Consider the following 12,750-nt stretch of genomic DNA (forward strand, 5'->3'; position numbering starts at 1 on the left):
GCAGGTTTTTAATTTAAATGATGTTATCTTAGCTTTGCTGCACAACTTAATGGTACTGGTGAGATTTGAAATTATATCAAATTTCAAGTAGCAAAGGGAATTTGAATATGGTTTCTTGACCTGCTGGAAAGGAAGAACATGCTAGTTATAGCTTGAATGTCTTTGATCATAGTTTTGATCATTCAGGGTTGACATGATCATAAGCAGTAACAATAAAATATTAGTTTTATCATAATGAGATTTTCATGTCAATAAGCACCAGTCAAGTACTTTGATCAATTTTAATTGCATACAGTTCCCAGAATGTGCCTTAATTAATTTCTGAATTACAATTAATGTTTTGAATATTGGTGTATTGTAGGTTCACAATGCAGTTGAGCCCATTCTAGTTTTTTTTGTTTTTTTAGTGCTGTGAAGAGAAAATGGGTAATACATTGTATAAAGAACACAACTCTTGTTGCTTGGGTACCTATACAGAAACTTTAATTTTGAGCTTGTTAAGCATGGGTACAAACCCTCAGAACTGTTTTTATTTCGGGGTTTTTGGTTGTGGTTTTTTTTTTTCCTGTAATATCTTATTTTTACAAAGAGTAATTCTTTAATTTTATTGCAATTTCAGGCAGTAAATGTCGTTGGTCAGGCAGGCAAACCAAAGACCATTACAGGCTTTCAGACACATACCACACCTGTACTGCTGGCATATGGAGAAAGAGCTGAGTTAGCAACTGATGAATGTATCCTTTTCATGTTGTATTCACATATTTTCACTTTTTTGTTGGGTGGGTCTTTTTTGGTTTTTGTTGTTTTTACAGCAACCCCTTTGATGCTAATAATTCTACTTTGACAGGTAGCTGACCTTAGATGTGTATTCAGCTGATTGCCCCTTCTTTGAGTATTTTCAGTTAAGTGTTTAAGAGCAAGCGTGCAAGAAGAAAAAACAACCATGCACTGACATTTTATGAAAGCTACATGTTCCATGTTCAAATTTCACCATGACCAACTTTACATTTCATGTGTGTTTAACCCTTTAGCATTCAGAAATCATGCATTATTTCAAAGCTTTGAGAGTTCAATAATGTGATTGTATATCTTTAGAAAGACATTCTAGGGTAGGTGAAAGAGGTCAGTTCTTGTCAGTTTTAAACATAAAACAAGTAGAATATTTGGGCCACATGTGACCAGTTTAAATGCTAATGAGTTATTAAAATATTAATCACTTCGATCATATCTCTCCCTCCCTCTCTCTTTGATTTAGTTTCCTGTGTCACTGTAAGAAAACCATTTGATTGACAAAATCAATTTGACATCAGACAAAATGCCTTGCAGATTTTAATTAAATCTACCAACCACATGGTTTCAGGTTCAGTCCCACTGCGTGGCATCTTGGGCAAGTGTCTTCTACTATAGCCTCGGGCCGACCAAAGCCTTGTGAGTGGATTTGGTAGACGGAAACTGAAAGAAGCCTGTCGTATATATGTATATATATATATATGCGTGTTTGTGTGTCTGTGTTTGTCCCTCTAGCATTACTTGACAACCGATACTGGTGTGTTTATGTCCCCGTTACTTAGTGGTTCGGCAAAAGAGACCGATAGAATAAGTACTGGACTTACAAAAAGAATAAGTCCCGGGGTCGAGTTGCTCGATTAAAGGCGGTGCTCCAGCATGGCTGCAGTCAAATGACTGAAACAAGTAACAGAGAGAGAGATAGTCTTATGTTTAAATCTGGCTTGGGTATCCTTTCTCAAGAAAAAAGCTGCATTTGACATGGGTCATCTTCAATAGCAGACTGCACTACTAAATAAATTCATGGTAATTTTTCACTAGGTATACCATTCAGAAAGTCCCGTTGGCCATAGGTTACCCATGACTAGTATAACCTTTTAGTACTCAGATTACTCAATCAAATGTAATGCTTATTCATTCACATTGTTTGAATCAATCAGTTATTATCTTGTAACTTAAAGATTTCAATGATGTGGTTGTTTAGTTTTAGAAGAACATTGTAGGGTATATGTAAGAGGCCAGATCCAGTTAGTTTGAACATAAAACAGATAGAATACCTGAGCAGTAAACGCTAAGGGGTTAAATCCTGCTGAGGCCAACTCTGGCAGTCAAATACCAGGATTACTTGAATCAATTTTAACTCCTTTCCTCACCCAAATTATAGTCATTCTGCCTGTGTTAGAAATCATAATTGTTACTATTTCTTTATTTATTATACTCTTTTACTTGTTTCAGTCATTTGACTGCGGCCATGCTGGAGCACCGCCTTTAGTCGAGCAAATCGACCCCGGGACTTATTCTTTTTGTAAGCCCAGTACTTATTCTATCGGTCTCTTTTTGCCGAACCGCTAAGTGACGAGGACGTAAGCACACCATCGGTTGTCAAGCAATGCTAGGGGTACAAACACAGACACACAAACACACACACACATATACGACAGGCTTCTTTCAGTTTCCGTCTACCAAATCCACTCACAAGGCATTGGTCGGCCCAGAGCTATAGCAGAAGACACTTGCCCAAGATGCCACGCAGTGGGACTGAACCCGGAACCATGTGGTTGGTTAGCAAGCTACTTACCACACAGCCACTCCTGCGCCTATGTTCAAATTTCACCATTTATTTCTCTTCAACATGTTCTTTCCACTTGGGTCAGTGGACAATTCTCTACCCAACTCTCAAAATCCATATACATCTCATAGAACAGTTTTATCTCTTGCACACTATATCTCATCTCATTCCACATCGTCATTGTATATATAATTTGCCTTAAATCGTTTTGTTGTTGATGTTGTATATTATGCCTTAACCGCAATCTATAGATTTCCCTCTCACACCAGTCATGGAAGGTGTTGTCATCTTAAGAAAGAATCCAAATTTTGAAGCCTAGCGCATGTTTTATTTTTTTTTCCTCCCCATTGTTAATCTTTACATCTTTTAACATCTTCATGGCTGTTTTTGCAACTCATTGAGAGAAGACATTACCGCAAAATCTCATTGCACTGCAGATGTAGCTGACTGCAGTCCTTATATTCAGTGTTAACGGCATTTTGGGTGGTGAAATAACAAGACAGTGTTACTAATTATGTAACTCAGAAACAAATTAATTAATTAAAGACAATTTTTCATTACACTCTGGCTTTTTATTTTTATTTCATTGTTTGACTTTTACCTTGAAATTATTTCATGTTAAAATTTGTTTAATCTATGACATGTAAATTATTTTAGCATACATACGCAGTCACGCGTGTGTATGTGTGTCTGTATATACGTGTGTGTGTGGAGGCGTGTGGCTTAGTGGTTAGGGTGTTCAACTCATGATCGTAAGGTTGTGGTTTTGATTCCTGGACTGAGCAACGCGTTGTGTTTTTGAGCAAAACACTTCATTTCACGTTGTTCCAGTCCACCCAGCTGGCAAAAATGAGTAATCCTGCGATGGAACGGCATCCCGTCCAGGTGGGGAATTTCTACGCCACTGAAACAGGGAAACCGGCCCTTATGAGCCTGGCATAGCTTGAAAAGGAACATATACTTTCTTTTACTTGTTTCAGTCATTTTGACTGCGGCCATGCTGGAGCACCGCCTTTAGTCGAGCAAATCGACCCCGGGACTTATTCTTTGTAAGCCTAGTACTTATTATATCAGTCTCTTTTGCAGTTACGGGGACGTAAACACACCAGCATCGGTTGTCAAGCAATGCTAGGGGGACAAACACACACATACATATATATATATATATACACATATATACGGCAGGCTTCTTTCAGTTTCCGTCTACCAAATCCACTCACAAGGCATTGGTCGGCCCGGGGCTATAGCAGAAGACACTTGCCCAAGATGCCACGCAGTGGGACTGAACCCGGAACCATGTGGTTGGTTAGCAAGCTACTTACCACACAGCCACTCCTGCGCCTATATATGTGTGTATATCATTATTCTCATTGTCATTATTTTATTGTCCACCTTTCCATGCTTGTATGGGTGAGACTGAGTTTGCTGAGACGGATTTTCTATAGCTAAACGTTCAGCCTTTTGCCAACAATCACCTGTTTCCTAGCAGGTTGATATTTCCACATGGCTGGTCATGTTCTCATGAAAGATTGGAAAAGATCTCTGTTGTTTGTTTGATGGTGAAGCTCATTTACAACTATTGCTTGACTTAAGGACAAGGAAACTCAAACACATGTAGAAACACATACTAAAGCAAGCACATGCACACACATTACAAGTGTGTGTGTGTGTGTGTGTATATATATATATATATTAGGGAGTATAACTCCAAACTTACAGGGGAAAATTCAATTTAGTATTAAATCAAATTTCACAATATAAATATATATATATAATATATATAAATCATAAACCAAATATGATTTGGTTTATGTCTATCATTGTTTGAATTACATAATAGTGGTTTTTCTCTAATTTATTTATTTATATATATTTTCAAAATGTGACCTCGTGTGTACCGTTGGCGATTTTTTTCGTCTGTCTTCCCTTCTCTGGATCTTTCTTTCTCCTATGTTTCCGACGAAGAGCTCCGCTCGAAACATTAAACCCTCCTTCTTTCCTGAGCGTCCAATAATTCTATATTTGTTCCACATCCTCGCGTTGTGTTTTTTTGTGCTTTCTTGTTTGGATTAACTTTATATATATATATACATATAAACCATCATCATTTAACATCCACTTTTTCTTGTTTGCATGTGTCAAACAGAAATTGTTACAGCAAATTTTCTCCGGCTTGGTGCCCTTCCTGTTGTCAACCCTCACCTGTTTCCAAGCAAGGCAGTGTTTCTCTTTGGAAAACTAGAAACACCATTTACATCATTCACATGATGTCAAAACAACAGTACACTAAAGCACACATATATAATCAATGGGCTTCTTTCAGTTTCCACCTACCAGATCTACTCAAGGCTTTAGTTTATCTCAGGTTAGACACTTGGCCATGATACCTTCCAATGGGACTGTGTGTAAAATCATGAAGTTGGAAAATAAACTAGTTAACCACACTTGGATATTTGTGTGTGTGTGTGTGTGTGTGTATAGAGACAGACGGGCAGTATAGTATGTGCACATGCATACACTAAGGTAGTGGAAGCACTCCGTCGGTTACGACGATGAGGGTTCCGGTTGATCCGATCAACAGAACAGCCTGCTCTTGAAATTAACGTGTAAGTGGCTGAGCACTCCACAGACACTTGTACCCTTAACATAGTTCTCGGGGATATTCAACGTGACACAGAGAGTGACAAGGCCGGCCCTTTGAAATACAGGTACAACAGAAACAGGAAGTAAGAGTGAGAGAAAGTTGTGGTGAAAGAGTACAGCAGGGATCGCCACCATCCCCTGCCGGAGCATCGTGGAGCTTTTAGGTGTTTTCGCTCAATAAACACTCACAACGCCTGGTCTGGGAATCGAAACCGCGAGTCCGCTGCCCTAACCACTGGGCCATTGCGCCTCCACTCATACACTAAGGTATGTATATACATATACACAAGCACACTCTATAGTAACTGATAGTTCATTCTGTTGATACTATTTCTTGCTACATGTAACACTTTATGTGCTTCATGGGCAGCACTCTGCTCCTGTCCTTTCTAAATATCCCTGACATCTAGCTTCTCTCCTTGTTAGCAAATAATGTTCCTGGCTCCCCAACCTTTTATTTATTTATTTTTTTGCAGGCTTGTCTATTAGCTTTTCTGACCCTTTGTCATACAATTTCAACACCATGTCACTTTATACTAAGCTGGAACCTTGCACTATCTGCAGATCTGTTCTGTAGTTTGCAGCTAGTGGCCTATTAGAGACTCCTCATTATCTCCCATGTTATAAGTCTTTATAAGTGTCCCCACCATCTTCTACTCTCCTTCAGGTCCTCTTTATTTTTCTTCACTTCTTGTACTATATTCATAGCCTCTTAACTATATTGGAATAGCCATCATAGTCTTGTCCATTAATGTCACCAGCTGTGATAAGATGGCTATCGTGTTATTAATTCTGCAAGGAGGGCATCATAAAACTACCCTTTTACGCAACTTCCACTTGTAATATAGGTTTCAAATTTTGGCACAAGGCAAGCAGGTCTGGGGGAGGGGCTAAATCGATTAAATCAACCCCAGAGTTCAAATGGCGCTTATTTTATCAACATAGAACGTGAAGACGGACGGAAAGCCGCTAAGTAATTTACCCAGTGTGCTAACGATTTAGCCAGCTCGCTACCTTCTCCATGGTTGTAATATTGCCGTTGACAATTTTCATTACTGCATCGATCCATTTCTCTAAAACAATATACCTACTTCGCTAGCGCCGGTACACAGAAATATTTAATAGAAAAAGTTTCGCTAGTGCATTATCTCCCTTGAATCACGATCGCGTCTTCAAAGCCATCGTCTGAAGGTTCACGGTTATGATTTTGATGTTTGCTAGGAAATTAGAAAATACAGCTATGGTTGATACATATCTGTGTGTACACTTATAGATAAGGGCGATCTTTCGTCTCTAGTACACCTTTCCGTCGATTTCCGTAAAAAAATTTTTTTTTTTTACATATGGGCTTGCGGGAACTTTTGAAGTAATATACATACACATACACCGAGTAAAAAGTTTCAGTTATCTCTTTCTTTCACACATTACTCTGTCTCTTCACACACACTAACAGAAGCACTTCACCTACACAACATACTGTCTGTCTCCCACACCCCATCAAACACACACACACATATACATCAATGCTTCACATGCACGGTAACTTCAAAAGAATTTCCCTCGTCATACAATCGCTTTCTTTCAGTCTCTTTCGCTCTCATTACTTCAAAAGTTCCCGCAAGCCCATATGTAAAAAAAAAATTTTTTTTACGGAAATCGACGGAAAGGTCTACTAGAGACGAAAGATCGCCTAGATAAGTATCAAACATACTGTGCATTCTAATTTCCCGGCAAATCACGTGGCTGCCCAACCACATGGATTCAGTCCCACAGTGTGGTACCTTGGGCACGTGTCTTCTACTTTAGCCTCGAGCTAACCAAAGCCTTGTGAGTGAATTTGGTAGACAGAAGTGTATGCGTCTGTGTTTCTCCCCAACCACAACTTGAACTCAGAACTATGTGGTTGGGAAGCAAGCTTCTTACCACACCACCACGCCTGAACCAATATTTTTATGTTTATTATCTTGTAATAGAAATAACAAGCATAGAAAATGTTAAGAAAAGTGTCTCCACTACGCCATATGCCCAGGGGCATATGTCGTAGTGGTTAAGAGCGCGGGCTACTAACCCCCAAGATTCCGAGTTCGATTCCAAGCAGTGACCTGAACACTAATAATAATAATAACATCGAAAAATACCTTAGGAATGAGAACCCAGGTTCGAAATTTCCGCAAGACACATGAAGAAGGCTGGAGGGTATATCAGCCGAAACGTTGAGTTAACAACAAACAAGATGAGGACAAATATCAGTCGAATGTAAATAAAGTAAAGTGTCTCCATATCTCCGACACCTACCTTGGAAAGTGGAAATTATAATGAAAGTCATGTTAGTTTTTGTACCGATGGAGCTTCCTCTATGGTAGGCTATTCGAAAGGGCATACTATTCTTTATATATAAATGGTTTGATGGCAATAACTTCGGGAATTTTAGGTTAAATTGTAGAAATGGTTAATTTTATTTAAAGTAGACCAGAGATAATTTCGTTTGAGAACGCATTTATTGACATGGGTTCGCAACATGGATATGTTCCGAATGCATTCAGTTTGGGTTTCAAGCCAATCTAATGGCTGGAAATAATGCATTGATCTTGCTGGAAAACTGCAACAATTGACCAGAAATTGGGAATGGAGCTGCATGCAAGCCTTTGACAAGTGCCTTATATTTGGTGATAAACATCCTCCCAGGGTACTGTGAGTTCAAACACGATTATTGTTTTCGTGCTTCTGGATAGAAAGAACATGTTTAGTTCGAGCGATGTTACTGCCACCTGTTCTGGAAAGATTAGTGTCTACTCCTGAAATCCACTTACATCTCGTAGTCAGAAGCTTGTTGCAAAGTAAAATATGGGTCTTCCACAGCTGCTTTTACTTTGGGAACCTTTTTGGGATCTGATACCTTCGGATTGTGATGTCTGCTGTTTGTTGGCCTTAACTCTCTGCAGTTCAGTCCACTTGGCATTTTCTGCAAAGATCTTGTCATACCTCGACTTGTATTGGCTTTCCCGTTACCTAGGACTTGTTATAGATATACCTGTATCATATGATACAGGGATATATGTAACCTCATTTGCGACTATCAGCCACGATCATCATCATTTAGCGTCCGTTTTCCATGCTAGCATGGGTTGGACGGTTCAATTGGGGACTGCGAAGCCAGAAGGCTTCATCAGGCCCAGTCTGATCTGGCAGTGTTTCTATGGCTGGATGCCCTTCCTAACGCCAACCACTCCGTGAGTGTAGTGGGTGCTTTTTACGTGCCACCCGCACAGGTGCCAGACAGAGCTGGCAAACGGCCACGAACGGATGGTGCTTTTACGTGCCACCGGCACGGAGGCCAGGCGAGGCTGGCAACGGACACGAGCGGATGGTGCTTTTACGTGGCACCGGCACGGGAGCCAGGCGAGGCTGGCAGCGGACACGAACGGATGGTGCTTTTACGTGCCACCGGCACGGAGGCCAGACGGGGCGGCGCTGGTAACGACCACGATCGGATGGTTCGCTTAACCACAGCTGCAATTTCCACTGATGTTGATTGACCTCAATTTTGGTTCTGCTTTCTGATATCTGGGTTAATTTATTTCTTTGCTCATCTCTCGATTTTCGCCGGCCTGTCGTGACTTCAGTGAAATGGTGGCTTACTAGAGTATTTTTGGACTCTTATTGGATCTTTTCCTTTTGAACGGCACTTTTCAACACAATTTCTAGTTAACTAAACACTTTTAAACTTCGTATACTGGTAGAATGTGTTTATAAAACATCATTTTTTCTTGGCTTTATTGAGAAAATTCTATATGTTATAACATATTTCGTCTTTAATTTCGAGCATTTCGACAATTTTAACCAATCGCTGACCTCCATTTAGGTAAACAACATTCCGTGCTGTATGAATATGTTCCTCGTTTAAGAAACAGATTGGGTTTATTTACATTTGTGAAGAAAAAAGATACCCTTCCCCCACCTCAAACCCTAACCCTAACTCTAACCCTAAATCTAAAATAGATTGAAATGCAATAGATCGATACTAGGGCCATAATTATGGGTGACATTTTCATTTGACACCGCTAGAAAAAAATCCCATTTTCCGTAGCGGTGTCGTATGAAATTGTCACCCATAATTATAACCCTAGTATCGATCTATTGCATTTCAATCTATTTTAGATTTAGGGTTAGGGGTGGGGGAAGGGTATCTTTTTTCTTCACAAATGTAAATAAATCCAATCTGTTTCTTAAAGGAGGGACAGCACGGAATGTTGTTTACCTTGTAGTGACGCTATACAGCGGCGCGCGCGCGCACCGTCCATTCCTGTTTCGCGCGTGCGGAGTTTGGTGCTTTCACCACCGGAAGTAGGACCATTTGCCTACGTGGCAGTTAGCCGAGGCAAGGGGATCGTAGAATGTTTGACCACTAGCAGCAGTCAGCAGCGACTTGAGACATGGCTATCGAAGGTACAACACGTATATTCTCTCTGTCCGAATTTGATTCTAGCAGCAGTCAGCCTTTTCATAGAAGAAGACGCATATTATCTTCGTCTCTCCCTGACATTTGTTGCCGACATCATCATCTCCCTATTCCGGACGCCATCTTGGCAGTGTTGTTTTGCATTTGAACACTTTCTTATTTTACAGCGATAAAGTTCAGCTCTGACACATCTATACCAAAGGGATACCAGATACACCAATTATCTGTTACCACATAAGAGAATAAAGTAGATATATAATATTTTACGTCTGCGTCTTGTTGTTTCTGACTGGTAGAGATCTGGATTATTAAAGCAACGGAAAGTGATTGCTTCTCGCACCCCCAAAAGGTCCAGAGAAGATATTCACATTTTCGTTACAACCTAAATGGAGGTCAGCGATTGGTTAAAATTGCCATAATACTCGAAATTATAGACGAAATATGTTACAACATATAGAATTTTCTCAATAAAGCCAAGAGAAAATGATGTTCTATAAATACATTCTACCAGTATACGAAGTTTAAAAGTGTTTAGTTGATTAGAAATTATGTTACAAAGTGCCATTCAAAAGGAAAAGATCCCTCTTATTTACTGCAACACTAGTGCCTCGTGTACCCTCAATTATAATTATTAATTAATTATAAAATTGATATATATGCATGTGTGTGCATAAATATGTGCACATACACACACACACACTTTCATTCTTCTGATAACACTATATCTATGAATATACGTTGTGTTGGGCACATTATGTATTCTCCAACCGCAGTTCGATAATAAACAGTCTACACAGCTAATTACACATAAGCGCTTAACATATACAGATTAAATCAACATACACGTACACCAGTGTAAGAACCGGAGAAAAAGACACGAGACAGAGAGAACAGGAGAGAAACGCAGTCAAGCGTTTAAGGGAAGTTCATTATCAAACGCTGTTCGATAACCTCAATAGTCAATATGAACACAGAGTATGGGAACTCCTACTAACCTTAACAAATATACATTAGCAAAGATCACTCACATACATTTATTCAATGCTGGGTCATAGTGCTAGTGCATGCATATACAGCTGCGTGTGTGCGCACATACACGCGAGTACTGTCCAAATCTCCGACCAATCACATACAGCTAGCTGGCACTCAATTGGCGTATCAAGTTTCGGGCATTTTGATTGGGTTTTGGATAGAAAATTCACAAAAAAGTCATTTCTATTGATTTTTTAATGGCTTTGCGGGGTGACTGGGGAAATGTAAAGATGTGCACAACCATCCTTAGACGGTTTTGAACGACCATAGAAAGTACGAGCCCTCTAACTGAAAAATTGTGGATTTGTATAAAGGACACACACACAGACAGGCATTTTGCCGTTATATATAGAGAGATATTCTCTCTTTCTCTGTGTATATATTTTTCACATTTACACATATCTATATCTGACAGGTTTATGGTCGAGTCTGTGGCAGTGAATACCGAGGTTCTCAGCCCCCGGACCATATCCCTGCTCACTGCTATCGGGTTGGAGATGGCTATTCGCAAGTGCGAGCCCCGGGAGTCAGATTGACTGTTCCAGCACATCTCCCAAGCCATTCTTCAGGGCAACGCCTTTTCTATTTTGTCTACTGGGATCACGAGGCGGTCTGAATTACAGGAAATTCTACGTTCCACTCTTTAATGTAAAATTTTCGCCGCAGAATTATACATACATACAAGAAATACTAATAATGGTTTGAAATTATGGTACAAGGCTAGCAATTTCGGGGGTGGGTGTAAATTATATCGACCTTGTAAGAAATAAAGGCAAAGTCAGCCCTTTGGATTTGAACTCAGAACGTAAAGATGGACGAAATGCCGCTAAGCATTCTGTCCGGCATGCTAACGATTCAGCCAGCTCGCGGCTTATAATAATAATAATAATAATAATAATAAATGCCCTGGTGCAGTACCAGGCACGGGCTCTCATGGCTTCTGATCTTAACTGATTGGAAGTGTTATCATGTACATCGTTTTGTCTTAGTATAAAAGATGGGCTACATCAAATATTCTGCTCAATACCACAGATTTGCTTGTCAGTTGTTTGACCCTAACCAATTGAACATGTCCCTTAGGGGCTGACGATATGTGCATCTCTGATCACAAACAGAAGTAGTGGGGGGGGGGTATCATAGCCATGTACTGAGAGGAGTTCTTTGGAGTTTGAATAATTCACCTATGGACACATAGGTGTCATGAAACAGCTGTAAGCTTGTAGTAAATAACTGTAATATAGCCCATAATTTCTATTTTATATACATATTTCTATATATTTCATGTGTGTGTGTGTGTGTGTAAAATTACTAAAATAATTTTGAGTTAGAGCTTTGACAACAATATCTATGAGGGGAAAAACGAATGGAAGAATTTTGAATGTCATACAAAACAGATATACATATGTTATACACAAGCTATCACAAGCGGTGTGGCGGAGACAAACACAAGCACAAAGACACGCATACATATACATACGACGGGCTTCCACACAGTTTCTGTTTACTAAATTCACTCACAAGGTATTGGTTGGCCCGTGGAGGCGCAATGGCCCAGTGGTTAGGGCAGCGGACTCACGGTCATAGGATCGCGGTTTCGATTCCCAGACCGGGCATTGTGATTGTTTATTGAGCGAAAACACCTAAAGCTCCACGAGGCTCCGGCAGGGGTTGGTGGTGATCCCTGCTGTACTCTTTCACCACAGCTTTCTCTCACTCTTACTTCCTGTTTCTGTTGTACCTGTATTTCAAAGGGCCGGCCTTGTCACTCTCTGTGTCACGCTGAATATCCCCGAGAACTACGATAAGGGTGCACGTGTCTGTGGAGTGCTCAGCCACTTACACGTTAATTTCACGAGCAAGCTGTTCCGTTGATTCGGATCAACCGGAACCCTCGTCGTCGTAACCGACGGAGTGCTTCCATCCATCCAATAAATCCACCAGTGCCTGCTCTGATATCGATTTCTTCGGATTAATGCATAATCCTAAAATATTTAATGCTAATCTTCGCCAGCTACATTATATAAGTAACAAAAGCCATGGT

General features: G+C 40.1%; 1 protein-coding gene across 1 annotated transcript in view; it reads left to right on the top strand.

The window, feature by feature from the left end:
* The window catches only part of LOC115211842 (26S proteasome non-ATPase regulatory subunit 2), a 46,082-nt gene extending 42,945 nt beyond the window's left edge, over nt 1–3,137 (top strand). Inside the window, exons 21-22 of the mRNA XM_029780560.2 lie at nt 620–734; nt 2,827–3,137. Coding sequence (XP_029636420.1) covers nt 620–734; nt 2,827–2,894 — 183 coding nt within the window. The 3' untranslated portion in view covers nt 2,895–3,137. The remainder of the gene's footprint in view (nt 1–619; nt 735–2,826) is intronic.
* Nucleotides 3,138–12,750: the final 9,613 nt, after the last annotated feature.

Source organism: Octopus sinensis, linkage group LG5 (assembly GCF_006345805.1).
Source record: "Octopus sinensis linkage group LG5, ASM634580v1, whole genome shotgun sequence".
Classification (NCBI taxonomy): Eukaryota; Metazoa; Mollusca; class Cephalopoda; order Octopoda; family Octopodidae; genus Octopus; species Octopus sinensis.